General features: G+C 42.6%; 1 protein-coding gene across 1 annotated transcript in view; it reads left to right on the forward strand.

The window, feature by feature from the left end:
- Positions 1–19,417, forward strand: part of SLC28A3 (solute carrier family 28 member 3) — a 365,199-nt gene that overhangs the window by 291,994 nt on the left and 53,788 nt on the right. Inside the window, exons 12-14 of the mRNA XM_086961303.1 lie at positions 4,031–4,161; positions 5,962–6,130; positions 15,621–15,818. Coding sequence (XP_086817429.1) covers positions 4,031–4,161; positions 5,962–6,130; positions 15,621–15,818 — 498 coding nt within the window. The remainder of the gene's footprint in view (positions 1–4,030; positions 4,162–5,961; positions 6,131–15,620; positions 15,819–19,417) is intronic.

A 19,417-nucleotide genomic window follows, 5' to 3' on the forward strand; every position in this document is an offset into this window, starting at 1 on the left:
GAGCCAATGATAGCTTCTGATGGTATCGGCTATGAGTTTATACCTGGGAATTCCCGAGAGAAGTCTGGCCGCCGCATTCTGTACCGTCTGCATTTTCTTGATGACCCTGATCTGGGCGTTGGCAAACAAGCCATTGCAATAGTCTAATGCAGATAAGACTAAGGAGATTACCAAGGTTTTGCCTGCACTCTTCGGAAGAAAAGGAAGGATTGTTTTCACCAATCGTAATTTGTAAAAAGCTGTGGCAGCAGTCTGATTGGCATGGGCTACGAAATTAAGGTCGTTATCAAAGATAACACCTAGGTTCCTCACCCTGGAAGTTGGTTTCGGCAGGGTTCCGAAAGATGTTGGCCACCAAACGGGGGACCAGCTAGGAGATAGGTGTCCAAAGGTTACCACCTCCGTTTTTTCGGAATTAAGTTTTAAACAGTTTGCTGACATCCACTGTCCGATTGCCAGCATACCTGTTTTAAAGGTTGTGATTGTTAATACCTAAAGTTAAAAACAATCAGACAACGACAGTGTCCAGCGGGTAAAGCTTCAGGGAGATCTTCCACCACAATGTTGGTGAATGCCTGAGCTTCGTTACACGCACCTACCCATCGCCGCTGGAACCGGGTTCCAACCTGAAGAAGGGTAATATAATATTGTTCTCCCCTTCACCCACTAGTATGGTAGCCAAACGAGCTTACATACACCATACTGAGTGGTAACAGTGTAGACAGTTACATACATTCCTAGATACTTGCTAACTAGTCCCCCTGGTCCTGAAGAATCGCTCAATAAAATTTAGAGTAGCGAGAAACATGTTGACCGGACTGTAACACATTCCAGATGAGAGCGAAAAACATTACTTTCCACTACTCTCCTCTGGGAAATCGTTTTTAACTAAAGCAGTGGCCCTTCTGAATAAAGCGTTCCTGGTACAACTAGCTTTATTTTAATTTACAGAATCACGTCTACCCTGAATCCTGGCCCCATACCCGCACTTCATCCATACGGCAGTTGGAAAAAGATCTCCGCTAAAGAGCCCCTCTATGAGGTGTTGCCCGTTGGGTATTGCACCGCCGACCCAACGAGGAGCAGGCCCAAATGAAGAAGCATGACACCTGAAAGGGTGTGTGAGGGCATTAAATCCAACAAAATGGATTCCCAGGGTGACCATCAGGCTACCCTGTTCTAATCCGCTTGCACTATAGACTGTATCTATACCTTTCTCTTTCATGAGGAACAACACGACATACTTTATATATACGTATAATTTGGGCACGTCGTGTGTGGACCTTCTGCTCCTGCGAGAGCAGTAATAGCCCAATACTCCTTATTTTTTATACCAATACCTCTGTATTTGTATCAAGAGGACCAAAATTAGTGAGAGCGCAGTAAGAGGTGAGTTTCCACTGGGAAGACTGGAGAGAGAGAGGAAGGGAGGTGGCTGCATTTATAGTTGGAAGAATGAGAGTGGGCAAGCGTCATATGTAATGGTGTGTACAAGATGCCTGTTGGGTATGTTGATAGAAGAAATAAGGAGAGTGATGGTTGACAAACAGGTCAGATCATCTATCTATATTAAGGCTTCTGTGTAGAAAGCAAAACCAGTGGTCCTTGTTGTGAGTAAAAAGTAGAAGATCTGAGTTGAGAGACTCTTTCTGACCACACTGATACTGATCAGCAATCGAGGTATGTGGAAATTCCCTTTAAATCTTTTGTTTGAAGCTCATAGCATTTTACGATAGACGTGAAAGGCAGGCAATGTTAAAGGAAAATATCCTAGTTTAGAGAGATGTTTTGGGAGAGAAGAATTATCAGAAGGCCATGATGAGGCTATCTAGATGGAAAAGAGGCTCGTTTAGGGAATTCTGACAACATTGCAGCCTGAGGCTAAAAGGACAAATAAATGGTGCAGAAGGTAGATGGTCTAATGAGACTGCTAATCATGTTTGTTAATTGGGCCATTCCAGTGATTGTGAGCCCATGGATGTCAGTGATTACTGACATTTGTGTTCCCTGTTGAGTTCCGCCTTGAGCTCCAAGGCATAGGATCACAATCTGTGGAAACCCCTTTGTGGCCTGAACTATCCAATGCTAAAACCTATTTGCTCTGTAGCCTTGGATAATGGACTGCCTGTCGATCTAACTGTTTCACTCTATGGGAAGCTGCTGGGCCCTAACAACATTAAAAAAAATATAGATTAGAGAGCAAATAATATACCTATAAAGATAGTACAAATTGTCCCACTAGCGCTCGTAATGAAGGGACTATGTTTATGGTTAAAGTTAAAGTAAACATTATCCACATGCATAATGCAGTAACCCATACAAAGGAGAGCCTATGACTGAAGTGGACTGATACATTGCCCAATGATATATGATGTGACTCCAATAATTAAAAAGCCTTCCTTGGACCCGTTGGTACCGGCTAATTTCAGGCCTATCCCTCTCCTACCCTACCCGGTGAAAATCTTAGAAAAAACAGTAGGGACTGTCGCGTTTTCTGGAGGAGAACTTCCTGCTTGACAAAGATCAGTTCGGTTTCCGCCCAAGTCATGGGACGGAGACGGCCCTGGTCACAATGTTGGATAACCTGCGGATGCGTGCCGACAACGGGAATGCCACTGTGTTAGTGCTTCTCGATATGTCGGCCGCATTCGACACGGTGAACCATTTCATCCTACTGGAAAGATTAAAGAAGCTAGGGGTGAAAGGTCGGGCACTACAATGGTTACAATCTTACCTAGCAGGACGACATGAAGTGGTAACACTATCTCCATTCTCTTCTAGCAAATCACCAGTCATTCATGGGGTGCCGCAGGGTTCTACGATTAGTCCTATTTCCTTTAATATTTATCTGCAGCCCCTGCTCCCCATTATAAAGTCCGCCGGAGTCTGCCTTGTCAACTATGTGGATGATACGCAATTGGCATTTTCTTTGGAAGGTGAGAATGCAGTATCTCTGGACCTATTCCAGCAATGCATGAGGCAGCCAACCGACTGGCTTAGAAGGAATTCCCTACAATTCAACGCTGGAAATACCGAGGTGCTCTACTGCTCCTCTGGTAGGCTACCCAGAAAATCTCCTTCTGAATTTAGGCTTACCCCAGAGGAGGAACCACTAATCCCGGCTAGTAAGGTACGTAATTTGGGGGTGTTGATTGACACTGATCCGCAGATGGAATCACAGGCAAGTAAGACTGCCAGCGTCTGTTTTGCCTTAATACGCATGTTGCGTAAAATACTCCCTCTACTACCTAAAGAGGCGCGATCATTGGTAGTAAGCAGTACAGTAGGTAGCAGGCTGGATTACTGCAATTCTTTGTATCTGGGGGCCCCATTATACATTCTGCAGGGGCTTCAAAGAATCCAGTCTGCAGCGGCTAAACTGGCTCTTGGCAGGCAACATGGCTCCTCTACAACATTGGCTCTGAGAGAGCTGCATTGGCTGCCATTGATGGAACGGGTTCATTTTAAATCCCTGTGCCTGGTTTTCAAAGCGGTACATGAGTTAGGTCCTGTTGCTATGCAGGAAAGGTTCTCATGGTATCGACCTACAAGGCAGCTCCGCTATTCTAGTGCTGGCCTACTTATGGTCCCTAGATTCAAACGGTCTAGGCTAGGAGGAAGGGCATTCAGTGTGGCTGGAGCTCGGCTGTGGAATATACTTCCCCAGAACCTTACACAGATCAGCTCCCTGCTAGAGTTTCATAGGAACCTGAAAACCTGGCTCTTCCCCAGGGCTTAGTTCTGTTCACTTCTCCTTGCCCTCTCTGCTTGTGACTTATGCCATCTTGGTTCTGTTTATTAGTCTGAAGCGCCAGGATACCCGTGGGGTGCCAGTACTCGCTATATAAGTTTTAAAATCAATCAATAAATTAATCAATGTGGTGGGTGGAAGCAAAATATGAAAGACTGTATATTATATATATACATTTTTAAATTGTCAGGTGAGGCAGTTAAGGCCAGACCTAATAAACGTTTAAACTGTTCTTTTTGCAAAGTACAGAGATCAACTAACCCCTTTCTGGAATTCCAGGTTTCCTCTTCACATTTACTGTCTGCATCAGTGATGTCTGCGCCAGCAGCATTAGCTGTCGCTAAACTCTTCTGGCCTGAAACCCAAGCAACGAAAGTAACTCTGCACTCTGGCATGAAACTGGAAAAAGGGTAAGTAGACAATAAAAACACTCTTAAGAAATTATGATTGCTTCTCTGCCATCTTCACTGTTAAAGCAGAAAAAATGTGATGTACTACCGTGGCTTTGTTTGATTGGTCACTTACAGTGACATCACAGCAGCTAACGGCCGTGAGCTTTAATAGGTAATGGAGCCTAAGTAATGCCTGAAAGGGGCAGGGGAGCATGCATCTCAGATGGTTATTTCAGCAGGCATCTGCCCAGTTTTACAATAGGCATTTAATTGGCGACTCGGAAACTTATTCAACAGCCATTTGTGCAATTTCCTTTTAGAGTTGGTGTTTGTTTAGCGGTATTTTGGAAAACGTATGTAAGGTTTGCTTGTGTTAAGGGTCCCCAACAATGTTCTTGCTGGCAAAACCACATAGGAGTATTTGGTAACCAGTGACCTGAAATGTGTGACTTCAAACACTGATTACGTCACAGCCAAGGGCCTTATCTTCAGAACGATGGTAATATGTAAGGCTAAGTAAAGCAGTTTGACATAATTTTCTCCATGAATGTAATTTTCACTGTAAGGTTCTCCGCCTGAGTAAAATACAAAAATGGAGGACAGTTGCACTTAATATAGCCTTATAGCCCGCCGTAGAGGGCTATACCGGCAATTAAAGGCCCTCTCCAGCATTCAAGGCCCAAGCCGAAGGTGAGGGCCTTTAACAATGGAGAGGGACTTTAATAGCCGGTATAGCCCAGCTACGAAGGGCTATAATGCTATTAGAACCTTCTGACACGAGAGGGAAGAATGTTCTAACAAAAAAGAACAAAGCCTTATGGGAGCGTGAGGGGTCTTGAAGCCTTTGTTCACAGCCAGAGCTGTGAACAAAGAAACATTGGAATGTTGGAGCTCCAGGCTTATACCAACCATTATACGCCCGGAGCACTCCATTGTTTTCAATGGAGCTCCCAACATTCCAATGTTCTAATGGGTGAAATTATATTACCACTGCTTTTGTAAGATTATACATTATTGATTATTGCTTGAGTTAAGCTGAAACTGCCCTCACAACATGGCTGACCTCAAGGCTCTTTCTTCATACATTGACCATATCGGAGAGCGGAGCCTTTCTTCTAGGATGTTCCCTTTACCTTACATTGTAGCGTTATATGTAAACTAATGATGAACAGTTACCCCTTAACACCTAAGGGAGGGCTTGCATTTACATTTAAGGCTTTCTGTAAACACAGCAACAACAGGTAACTTTATTAATTGTGTGGAGAGTTTTGTGGCTGCAACAGGAACTCAAAATTCTCATGTTATATTTTTATAAAATTAATTTTTCACATAGTTTTCTGTGTAATGCATACTTTTAACTAAAATAAAGTGTAATGCATTATAAGTGATGCTACTGAAACAAATCAAGGTAGGTCTGATTTTGCTTCAATTAGACTTAGGCCCAGCTTTACAACCGGATATTATTTGCTTTATACTCCTGTTTTTCAGTGAAGTATTGTAGATAACTGTCTGCAAAGTAACCTCAGCAGCAACTTTTAGATTGGCTTTAATTAAGTATCTAATACTTCCTAATTCTCTTACTGTTTACCTAATTATCATATTTGCTTACTGTGGGAAAACGCTAACATTTTAGGTTGCATGGTGAACATGCCTGTAACTGGCAAATTAAAAATGTGTCATTTCATTTTTTACAGTTAATAAACACTCCCATAGTTCACCCTATGATGTAACTATGCAGAACTTGTCAGTAAAAAAGAAAATGGCTGCCTAGGCAAGTGTTGCTTGCTCAATGTCACTGTGATTTTTTTTCACACTAAGAGATGCAAGAAACCTGTTGGAAGCAGCCAGTCTCGGGGCCTCTGCTTCAATCCCACTGGTGGCAAACATCGCAGTGAATCTCATGGCCTTCCTCTCCCTGCTGGCCTTCTTCAATGCGGTCCTGGCCTGGTTGGGGAACATGTTTGACTATCCACAACTGAGTTTTGAGGCGAGTAATCACATTTTTTCAAGAATGGATTTTATGTGGATATTATGGGGTTTTCTGTGGGGATTGGATGCTAAATTAAGATTGTTTATTCCAATGTTGGAGGGATGATCAATGGAGCTGCTGGGTTAAGATATCCCATAAAAGTGGGTCTGGACACAATGCCAGCATTTCTAGCTAGCAAAACTAACTTGAATGAAGTTTATTGACAAAGAATTTGCAAGTATCTGAATGTGTAGGCATACTCCTATCTCCTATTGATGGAGGAAAGTTAAAACTGCGTGCCGACTTGCAAGACTCCCTCAGATACACATACATGCGAATTTCCACTAAGTATGTATAGTAACATTCTTTTCTGGAATAGTTTTTTTTTGGGAACTACTGCTATGTATGGGGGCCATCTGCATTGTGGAGAACTTCATGTGTAAGATAGGCGCACCGCTCTCCATCGAGTCCAATACTTCGCCTAACAACTATCATGTAAACTTAGCCGTGAAGACAAACAAGGTGAGGATCACATTGCTGGCCACTATAGCACCAATGTAAAAATCATATTGAAAGTAACGGGTTACCGAATAATTAAGACAATGACATAAAATTATATTAATAAAATGAATTAATAATTATAAGTGAAGTAAAGAATAGGGGACTTTGGAGGGTTTCTCCCACAGATATATTGTTTGCATATTTTATGTCTATGTTATATCAAAATCATTTTTAAACCAAAGACTAAAGTAATGCTATAAAATATTTAAATACTAGGGTTCACTTAATAATGAAAATACATATATATTAATTAAATATATTTAAAGATCAAAGTTAATTTATTACATTAAATTCATTATATATTAGATTTGCTAAGGTAAATTAAATTAATTATAAATAAATTACACATGTTTAAAGGTTATAGTTCAGGTAATAAAATAAATGATAAAATTAATCAAAATGCCTAAAGGTTAAATTAATAACAGGTATTTAAATGCTAATATTAGGCCTAATAAATGATAAACATGTACATTTCCTCAGTACAATGAAGAACAAATGAACGATAGAAAGATAAAAAGTTGAGGAAGATGTTGGATAGATGTAGTGGGTCCAGCTATTGGCAAAATAAATTAGAAACGTCCCTTGCGTTTTTCAGTTCTGTCTCCACTCAAAAGCGTTTGGGAGAACTGTTTCATATAAACATTGTACCATTGTGTATCAGTTATTGATTTTTCACAGTATCCCTTCCTGCTCAAAAACAATTCTCCTTTTAACGCAGACACCCTTGCACAGTGTTGCAAGGGGGCCTGCTTTGGCACTAGGCTGTCTCAAGTGTCCCAGCGCTATGAGAGAGCAGAAATGTGCCATATCTTAGTAACATGGCGCCTTCCTGCTCCCTCCCTTCCACGCAATACGGCACAGCAAGTTGCCTTGCTACACTGGGTTGCTTGAAAAGGCTAGTAAATTTGGCCCGTAATTGCACGAGTGATCAACTGGTCCATGGACAACTTGCCAAAGCACAGAAAAAAGACATCAAGTTTCCACCTCCTATAGCCACTAGTCTAAGATGAATAATCTACACAGCAAGAACAAGAAAAAGCCACTGAATCCTCTAGTCACCCCAACAAACATTTATTTAGCATCCTGATTATTGCTAGAGCCTTAAGAAAGAATGAGATATGACCTACCTAATGATTCCAGCCTAGATCTGTTCTTTATAGGCGATGATACTCCAGCCATTCTGTATGAAGTCATAACAAATGTAAACCTAAAACACTTTACAGAAACAGACCAAATAGGTGTGATGAATGAATAGCTGTAGTCTACAAAATCTCTCTAGCAGCTACCATGATTATAGATCATTCACCACCAGAGTGTGATTATTTACTTATTGGCTGTTCACAACCTTAGTCCGTCAGCACTTCGTTCCTTTTAATCTACCGATCACCTCCGCACAACACCTCATTTGTGGATGTCCTTGTGCTACTAAACCTGTTTCAAATACACAATTTGTGGTCCTATTAAGTGTATGCAATTAAAACTCAACAACTTGTTTGATAAATTGGACCTCCACCAACTGGCTGATCTACTTAACAACTTTGAGGTGCTCAATTACCACGAGCTCGTGACCGGGAATATGATACTAGCCATGCATTGCAGTCATATACACATCAGAGGATTTTCTTTCAGCCAAAGAAACACAGCCCATCACATGGAGTGACGACCATATCATTTACGTCTATTCAAAACTTAATGACATCTCCTTTAACAGACCATGGAAGCCATTACACATCAAAAAGTTCAGAAGGATTTCCTGGCAATGCAACACGTTAACCCATTAATATCTATGTATAAATTCCATCACGGACACCTTTAAGAAAGGGGCTTCTCTTAAATCTTCATGACAGAGCCAACCATGGCAAAAGGTGAATTGGCTCAACATGAATACAAATCTACAATGAATAAAAATCTTAATTCTAGACCACATGAGCCTAAAGATGAAAACATGATACTAAGACAATGCAAAAACTAAAATTCTTCTGTAAAAAAAGAAATCTAGAAAATGCATTACTCCTCGTGCTTTTCTAATGCCACCAACTTGACTGAAGAACTATTCAAAGTCATTGGTAAACTAGCCCGCACCTTAGATTATACCAATGATTCTCAAAAAGTGTGAAATTCTCTTGCAGATCACCTTACTAAAAAACCAAGGATCTTCCGATCTATGACAGCCAGCAACCAGATCACTATTTCAACAACGCTGAAACGTGATTCTTCATAACCTACATGCAAATCTATGATTTCTTAGTCTTCTATCTGTAGTAGATACAATTGAACTAATACCAGCAAACAACATCTATGGATCGCCTTCTGACCTTTGTCTCCGACATATATTCAAGAACATTCTCAAATCTACCCCTGCATCCACACCGGCCAGAGCAATAATCACCAAATATTATCATCTGTAGAATTCACCAGCAAATTAAAAAACATGTTACATCACACAAAGTCTGAAAAGCAAAGTCTAGACCTCAAGGACCCAATATATTATAGATCTGTTTTGAAGTGTGGTTTCTTGCATGCTGTAAAAAGGAGCATTCATCCAGATTTCAGATTTCCTAGAGAAAAACAACCTCCATTCTGAGCAACAAACAGTTTTCCGACCTGGTAGAGATGCTGACTCACCATTAGTTGCAATTTCAGATGACATCAAGAATACAAAAGAACATAGTCCTCTTACTGGCCTTGGTGCAACTTTTGATGTTGAGGGCTAACACTACCTACTTAAAGGACCAAAGGATACGGAAATACTGAGCACAGCCTTAAAATTAAATCAGTACTCTCTGTCACAGGCGCAGCACAAATTGTATCTACCTCCATACCAGCAGCACCATACGTTCAAAGGGTAGGTGTTCCTCAATGCTCAACAACTCACCTTTTTTCTTTAATGTATAATTAGGCTCACTTGAGCTTATAAATGCCTTCAATCTCACCTGATACAACATCCATCACACCAAAATTATCCTTAAACTCATAAGACCATCAGACCATGAGAGATTGGAACTTACCAAATACTTATAAACAGTCAACAAATGGATGCTAAAATCATCTGAACCTAAAGCCCTCCAAACTGGGATCTTAACCTGTGAAACATGGAAACATATGATTCTACTCATTCTGGCGTAAGGAGATTGAAACTGCTCCTACCGCATCAACAGAAGTAAAGAACCTGGGGGAATCATGGACTCCAAACTCACACTCAAAATACAGGACAACAATGTGACGAAAAGGGTCTTCAGCATCAAAAGAACATTACCACTGGCTTTTCCCATGCGCAGGCAAACCCCATAGGATCCAAGCCTCAGGAACCCAAGAGCTGTCAAGTCTAGGCTGTGGCAAAGAAGCTACATCTGGCTTACGAATGCTTAATCAACAAACTTTAACAAATATATAATGCTGCTACCAGACAGGTTATACCCCTGAACAGACATGACCATATCACCCCTGTCTTAAAAGGTCATGGTGGTGGGAAAGCAGGTGGGGCTGTGGAATGACAATTGGTGGCCTCCGGAACTGGGGCTGACCCCTTCTCCGGTTATGGAGATAAAAAACCTCGGGGTCTGACTTGACCCGGCACTCAGCTTCACCTGCCATACCAAGAGGGTGGCAGCTTCCTGCTACGGCAAACCTAGAGGACTTAGGCCAATACTCAAATTTTTTGATGCTCCCACCAGACAATTGGTGGTTCAGGCATCAGTGCTATCCCGGCTGGACTATGCCAGTTCGCTTTTGGCAGGGATCAATCAGGCTGAACTCACTCGACTGCAGCGAGTGCAAAATGCGGCAGCTAGAGTGGTAGTAGGTTTGCTTAGGCAATGCCCAATTTCCAAAACACTGCACTCGCTCCATTGGCTTCCAGTAAGCCAGAGGATTAAATTCAAGGTGCTCTGCCTGGCATTTAAAATCCTCAAAGGTACGTCTCCACAAATTTTGGCGAACCTTTTAACTCTTTATGTCCCTTCCCGATCCTTGAGATCCATGGGTCAGAACCTGACGGTGGTTCCACGCTTCAGGCTGAGTCGAACTGGCGGCCGCTCCTTTCGAGTGTTGGCCACGAAGTGGTGGAACTCCCTTCCTGCTGACATCCGGGCAATTGACGATTTACTTCAGTTTAGGCGGGCTATTAAAACTTTTCTGTTTGTTTAATTCCTGATTGTTTCTTTGCGGTCTTTTGATGTTGTGTTGTGTTTACCTTCTCAGAGCGCCAGGACGCCCCTACGCTGGGGCAGCTGTGCACTGTACAAAAAGTAATAACATAACATAACATAACATAAAAGCCCTACACTAGATAACCTTTGCAAAAAAAATATCCTTTAACCCTCTCCATGCGTCGGACTTTCCCCCGGCCGTCCAACATCATGGCGGGCGTGTGCGTCGGACGGCCGGGGGCGTTCAAGGGATTAAAACACTTGCCACTGCCCACTGGGAAGTCCACAAAACTGGACCAATTTTTCTCTAATCCAAATTGAAACGCTGCAAAAAAGCAGAAACCTCATATCAAGATTGGCACTGCTAATAATAATTCATCCTTACAGCGGAAACAGCATATGTGGAAGATGCTTCTCAGTACAACATTACAAACTGCAGAATATCCTTCCCAAGAAAATAAACACGATCTGCAACCATTTAAAATTCAGGTTAAAAATAAACAAAACGCCTTTCCCAAAAACATGGCCCAACCTCTAAAAACTACCCGTGATTTCCCTATCAAATGGATGAGCATGTTACAAGATTATTTTCTACAAGTCTCTAGCGGATTAATCCCACAGCGCAGCTCTCTGTTCTACAAGTCTCTAGTGGGATTAATCAGGTACAATCAACAATTCAACCTCTATATACAACAACGAATGCAGTAGGCAAAGGTCCACATACGTTCTCCGCATTCTTGAGAGAATCAGGAGAATGTAGATGAGATGGAAGACTGCTACACATCTTGGGTATCTGGAGAACTAGCTGAGGCAAAAGGACTCCAAGCATGCAAGAAATTTCCATTTGCGACGTCAGAGGGTGCAACATAACTTCTGTTGTTCACTGCTGTGGCAGATACCCAGTAATTGACTAGAGCCCATCTTCATTCTCTGTAGTAATAAATAGAGAAGGACATTTCTTTCCCTTCACTTTTCATGGACTATCCAATATTCTACTTCTTCATTTCAATCTTTGGCTAAACCCAAGGTCTACATAGGTATAGCCATAAATAGAATTTACAACACAGCAAAGCGTTATGTTCATCTGCACGAAAGTAAATGCATGATTTCTCTCTCAGTGTTCTGTAGTAATGGAGGCATTTACAATACATTCTCTACTCTACATTTGCTTCTGTAAATACCTACACTCAATATAGAACTGACTATAAATGTATCAGTTTTAAATACTTCAAATGATCAAAGTTTCCAGTTAATGTGTCAAACAGTATGCCCATCTAGCCAGTGTTTTGGAACCTGCCATAGACCCTTGGAAAAATTCATATTATCATGTTATTTAAAGAGATAGTGTATGTTACTAGCACAGTTTCTTCACCCATGGCACCTACCTTTCACAAATGAGCTGTTTCTAATTCAGGACGCTTTTATTAACTGGGGTTGGGCAGAATGTTCCGTAAGGCCTACAGAATTGCTGGCATTTTGCCCACTCCGCGTTACTCTTTAACACAGAGTTGTGGCCAAATCCCACCAATCGGCTTGTGGTAGAATGTTTCTCCAGCGAGGCTTCAGAATATGTGAGCTGGTGAGTGCAAGCAACATTTGGCATCTCCTAGCGCGATTTTCTAACTCGAGGGGTCGGTGGTGTTCACGAGCAGTCAGAGGGCTGCAATTCGAGTAATAATAATAATAATTCTTTCTTTATTTGGAAGCAAATGCAACCATAAAAGATACAATCATACATTAAAAATAAAGCAAAGAGAAAAAAATATATGCAATATTTAAGATAATAAATAGGACTATTGCACAACCTGTATTAAGAAGGGAAGAGTAAAACAACAAAAAACTCGCAAATTCATAAACAGTACATACTATAGATATAAAAAGCACAACATAGACAGTCGAGCCCAATTCAATTGGGTCTAGAAAGTCTAGATCTGTAAGCGGCCCTCAGAAAGCTTGTCACTGATCATAAGGTAAAAGCATTTGGCATCAGCTGTAAATACAAAAGTGCCATTCTGGCATGCCTGAACTTTAAACTCTCTAAAAGGGGACAAAGAAATTGTCTTCTAGGCAAAGAAAAGAATTTGCACAATAATACAAAATGTAACGTGTCCTGTGGCGATCTAAAATCGCAGCCACAGGGTCCTCTTTGGTTTTGCGGGAGAAAACCTGCAGGAGTTGCTAAAAGTAAATGGAGATAATTAAATCTAAAACAAGTGATTAAAAATCTATCATGAGCACTAGTAAGACAGAAAAGGTAATGCTCCATTCCCAGAACTCTAACATAGCATAAGCCCTCACTGAGGATTTTCTTAGCTCAATGTTTCCACGATGAGCAGAAGACTGTTTACGATATAAGTCTTTTATAATGTTATCATCCCTGGGACTTACAGTATAATGCGCAATAAAAATATCTGGCCTCCCTAGAGCCTGAAAAGACTCCTTTACATAATGTAGCCAGGGGGTTTTATTTCTGTGCTCCTGAGAAAGCAGTCTAAGAGAATTAGATGATTTAAGTCCTAGTTTTTACTTGTCCATATCTTTATCTAGCACAATAAGGGATTAATTGTCACCTGATCCCCCAGAAAATCAACTCCTAACTCTTTGTGCACTAACCAAGCTGGCATGCTTTGGGGAACACGCAGGATCCGACGCAAAAACTTGTTTTCATCCACATTAAGCCTGTGTATAGAAACGTACCCCCATATTTCACTGCCATATAATTCCTTTGAGATACCTATAGACCGGTACAATTTTAAAATGACCTTGGGCACCCATGATCCCAATCTGCTAGCAAAACTGGTAATAGCGCCCATAGATGTATTCAAATCACTCCGCTTGCCCTCTAGGAGCGTGCTCCACTGCAGTTGGTCATCGAATAACACTCCTAGGTAGGGGTAAACCGGGACCTTTGCTAGGGTATGCAGGCCAGCTTTAAATATTATCAACCAAAGACCCGGGGAACCCCCAATTAGTACATATGACTTAGTAAAATTAACTAACAAGTCTAGCCTATCCATAAAAGCAACAAATCCATCTATTAAATCCTGCAAGCCCCGAGCCATATGGGCCATAAGCACTGCGTCGTCGGCATTCCTTCCTGCACATAAACAATCATTCCCTGCAACGCAGGCACCTTTGCATTAATGTGCAAGGGTGGCTGGATTGGCACAAGAGAGGTCATTTGAGTGCCAGCGCTAGGGAAAACACAGGGTGCACCATATTGTTGTAAATACAGCACAAATTTGGCGCAGCTCCGAGCTCTAACATTTCCTTGTACATATGTGTGGTGCTACTCAGCCTTTAGAGTGCAGCAGTGCAGGGGATAACAGCAGCAGCAGCAGACCACCTTTAATAACTACGGATCTTTGTTGCTTTCTCCCTCTTGTTCAACGCAGTGAAGCAACAATGGTTTCGGTGTTAGACTAAAAAATAATAAATCAGCCCCTAATTGTAAAAAAGAGTGCCTAATTTTGAAATGTTCATGCCAGAGCAAAATACACTGGGGCTTAATTATGAGCCCCTGCGTGACTTTTGCGATGCCTTTGTGACGTACTGGCAGCGTAAAATATGCGCCATGTTGCGCCCCATTTACAAAGTGACACATCTAGGCAGATGCGTCACTTTGTAAAGCCCTGCACCACATTATACCTGCCTCAGGTATAATGTATGCAGGGTGGGCGTTCCCATGCAAGAAAGCCTCGTAGAAGTGGTGCAGTGAAATCTATGAGATTTCAGTGCGCGTCTTCTAGGTCGCCATTGCGTCAATATCTCATGCCTGCCTCACAGGAGGCGTTAGACTGATGCAGTGCTATAATCATAGCCCTCCCCCTGCATTGCTGGAGTTGTGTCACGCTTCCGACACAACTCCAGCAATGCATCAGTTTTGCACCGACAAATACGTCACTAATACTGACGTATCTGTCCTTCCTTGCGACATGATGCGTCATACAGTTAATATGACGCGTCTTACAGTTAATATGACACATCCATCATGTCGCAAGGAGGGGGCAGTGAAAACTGACATATCGCTGTTTTCACGCAGCGATGCAACAGTTTTCATAAATAAGGCCCCCTATACTTTCTAGACTTCGAAACTGCTTGGGATGGTGACAACAAGCATAAGTAATCTGTGGTAGTGAATACACATAATTTGCTTTTATAAAATACCACAGAGAGTCGCTGAACTGATTTTAATGTACATAGCTTTATCTCTTTATTCAAAGATGTATTATTTGGAGCTAAATACTGTGGTTTGGTCGATTTTGCAGTTCATTTTTTTCTAGATCCAACTCCCACCGTGAAAACGCTGGGCGTAAGCGTAACACAGGCCGCTGCAGCCCTGCAGCGCAGGAGCCCTCACCCTTTAGGGGGCTCCCAATTCACTTTGAACCCAGTGAAAATCTGGGAGACTGATGTGGGAGTTTCAGCGGCCCTTACTACAGTGTGAGGGGAACCCCATCATTTTGCTTCACGCCACTGACGCCTGGAGGCCTGTCTTTTAATATTAATATAATAATTTTCATTTTTCTTTTCAAGGAATCATAAATCAATAAAGGGCTTTCATTTTCATAGATAGGGCCTTTCTTTTGTCTGAATCAGGGATCAATATTTTCCCACCATGAGTCTCTTTTACTGTCCATACAGCACCCATATTTGTTTTGTGTTTCATATTCTCAAACAAGAACACTCCAGTGGAAGGCGTGTAAATAATGTTGTAACCTTTTTTAATCTTGCATTGGATCTTGTCTGTTACACATCATTTTTCTAATTCAATAATTCATTTGTTTTCCATTCTACAGGTCATTTGTTCATATGTCTTTATGCCATTTTCTTTTATGATGGGCGTGGACTGGGAAGACAGCTTTATTGTTGGAAAGCTGTTAGGATACAAAACATTCTTCAATGAGTTTGTCGCTTATGAAAACCTTGCAGCTTTGATCACAAACAGGAAACACCGGGGTCCAATGTACATTAATGGGTTAAAACAGTACATGTCGGTAAGTAGCACATTTCTAAACATGTTATCCAGTTTTTCGCTTGCTAGAATATGCATTGCATGTTTAATTGATAAATATCAAGTATTTTTGTACAAAACACATGTATGTCAAGGTCTAGTTACCTCACATACACACACACATACACACTGTTTTCTCACACATGCACAGACACACACCAGAGGCGGCTCCTCCATGAGAGCGGAGGAGCATTGCCCCGCCACGTGTATTGCCCCTAAAAGCCCCATAGATGAAAAATAAATGGTAGTGAAGTTAATTTATTACCATTTTATTTTTCATCCTTTCGTGCCGAACCGAGGGTCAGGACGGGGCAGGAATTGCCCAGTGATGGTAGCAGGGATGACGATGGGCTGCCTGGGCACTTTTAAAAGTGTGCATGTCCGTTTGAACGGGCGTGTTGCGACAGCCAGCCTGACATGCGCACTTTGAAAGCTGTAATCCAGCTTTTTTAAGACCGCTGGGTTTGAGCAAGTGCAAAGCTCCAGTGCCCTCAGGAGGGGCAAGAGAAGCCGCTCCCTCCGACCCTGGCACTGCTCTCATGCTGATGAGAGCAGCGCCAGGATTGGTTAAGGCAGCAGGCTTGGGCCTGCGTTGGACTGCAGCAGCGGGAGTAGGACAACATACTTTGCAGGAGGAGGCTGAATTTAAGGTACGTGATTTTTAAAATTATCACCGATCAACCATTTGCCCGCCCCACCCCGCCTTATAGATGCCAGCCATTATTGACTGACAGACACACACACACACACACACAAGCAAAGAGGCCTGTTTACAAGATAATTATGCAGCACGGTGCCCATCTTGCTGCGCTGAGCTGCATCTTTAGGAAAGTGCAAGGATGCCCCAGGCGCCTTGATTAGTGTCCTTTGGCAGACAGGTATCCTAAAGACAGAGAAGGTAAAGTGGAGAACAAGACTCAGAGGAAAAACAAGAGTTGGAGGAAAGATGGGAAGAAAGGACAAGGTCGAAATGTGATGGAGAGGATAGTGGTGAACACTTTTGTGTTAGATCGCTGGATTTCCAACAGGCAGTGTGCCCCTTTGCATCTGCATCCGAGAAATTCAATTTTTTCAGTTGATAACTGGACAAAAGGGTCACAGCACAGAGCTTGAAAGTAAGAGGAATTGCGAGTAAGTATGTGACCATCTCACCAGGCAGTGATAGTTTATCCTTTGATGTTGGTAAATATGTCTGGTCGTGGGTCATAATAGGGGTCATGTTTGTGAATGCTTTGTGTTTAAAGACACTAAAGTATCCAAAGAAGTGAAGGATAGAATGCTTAAGTGAATCTCAGCCATTGGTAATAACTTTTGGTTGCATCTCAATCCACTGGTATTTTGCACACCTTGCCACCTCAGTTTAGACCCAGCCTCATGCAAATCATTCTTGAACCTGCCCCACTGGGAACAGTCCAGCTCGAACTGCCAGGTCAGACCTCCCTGAACAAAAATCCAAGCAGCCTAGGACTGGTTTCACCTTTGTGAGGGCTCATCAGCCAGATATAGCTTGGTTCCAGTGACACAGTGTGCAGAGAAGCCACGTCTGGGCATAGCCGTCCCACTTAGGGGAACACCCTAAAGTATTCAAAAAAGTGATGGATGGAATGCTTGAATTAATCCCAGCCACTGGTTATCTCTTGGCCGCATCACAATCCATTGTTAGTTTGCACACTTGGGGGCAGATTAACAACTTCTGGCGCATCTCTGCAAATCAGCAGGGATGCACCAGAACAGATGCGTCACGCAATCCCCTTTGCGCCACCACGGATGCGTCGCATTTACAATGCGGCACACCATGGTGCAAGGAGGGACAGATGCGTGACGCATCTTGTGGCGTACGGGTGGCTCATTGCTGGAGTCGCAAGCGCGACGCAACTCCTGCAATGCACAAGGGCCACCCATACTTAGGGCCCAATGTAGGTGCCCTAATACCGGTCGGAAACGGCCGAATTCGGCCGTTTCCGACCGGTATTACGGTTTCCAGATGTAGGGCATGCATTTACAGAATCGGGATTTTACCGATTCTGTATTTACCGATTCGGTAAAATTACCGAATCGGTAAATACAGACTCGGTAAAATACCGATTCTGTAAATGCAGATGTAGCTGGCACATGTCAGAATGCCACAGGGCTTTAAGAATCGGTATTTTACCACCCAATCCTATTGGGTGGTAAAATACTGAATACAGGTGTGCATGCACATGTGTGCATGCACACCAGTACCATGTGACACACAGACATGCCCTTAGGGCTTGTCTGTGTGCCACATGGCACACGTGCCTGAATTCAGGGTGCTAAAGGGTGTCAAAGTGACACCCCCTGCACCCTTGCAAAAATCGGTATTTACCGAATCGGTAAATACCGATTCTGTAATGACCATCGATTCCTATGGGCTGCAATGCCCATAGGAATCAATAGGCTTTACCGATTCGGTATTTACAGAATCGGTAAATACCGAATCTTAACGATTCGGTATTTACCGAATCTGAAATACCTACATTTCCCCCCTTCTAATTTACCACTTCTTACATACCGAATCGGTATGATTCGGTATTTTAGAAGTGGTAATTTAGAATTACCTACATCGGGCCCATAATGTGGTGAGTCACTTCTTACGCCTGCTTCAAGCAGCTGTAAGGATTTGACGCAGCAGAGTCGTAAAACTGACTCAGTGCAGTTTTACGGGGCTTTCCTGCGAGGGAACGTCCGCCCTGCGACAGAACGCCCACATGAAACCTGACGCAGGTTTCATGTGGCGCAGGGCTTTACAACGTGACGCGTCTGCCTAGATGCATCACGTTGTGAATAAGTCTCAACGCGGTGCATGGTTTAGGCCGCCGCTGCGTCACAAAAGTGACGCAACAGCTGCGTAAAAGTGTCGCAAGGGGTTTGTAAATCTGCTCCTAAGTCACCTCAGTTTGGACCCAGCCATATGCAAATCAGTCTTGATCCTGCTGCAATGGGAACAGTTCAGCCCGAACTTCCAGGCCAGGTCCTCCCTGAACTGGAACACAAGGAACCTAGGACCACATTGCCCTAGTTAGGGCTCATCAGCCAAGTATAGATTGGTTCCAAAGACAGTGTGACACACTGAAGTATACAAATAAGTGATGGATGGAATGATTGAATTAATCTAATTCACTGGAAATCATTCTGGGCTGCATCCCAATCCGTCGTTATTTTGCACACCATGTCTCTTCAGTTTGGACCCAGCCTTAAGCAAATATGTCTTGACCCTGCTCCAATAGGATCAGTCAAGCCTAAACTGTTTTTACCAGTGGCCGAGATTATTTCAAGCATTCCATCCATCTTTTATTTGTTTACTTTATTGTGCTCAGAGAAGCACAAGTAGTCCTTGGAAGAGGTGTGAAGGCTGTGCTTGCTTCACGTATGAGCATAGCACTTAATTTCGTCTTTCAGGACAGTGTCTCAGGATTGTACCCCAGGGGTGGTCTGGAGTCAGATACTTCAAGCACATTGATTGGTGTGAATCTTTTCCCAAACATGTGTTTACCAGGAGTTGCCCTGCAGTACTATGATGAGTGTCTCTATAACATGTTGAAATTGGCAAAGCATCTTCAA

Source organism: Lissotriton vulgaris, chromosome 3_1, assembly GCF_964263255.1.
Source record: "Lissotriton vulgaris chromosome 3_1, aLisVul1.2, whole genome shotgun sequence".
In the NCBI taxonomy this organism is placed as follows: domain Eukaryota; kingdom Metazoa; phylum Chordata; class Amphibia; order Caudata; family Salamandridae; genus Lissotriton; species Lissotriton vulgaris.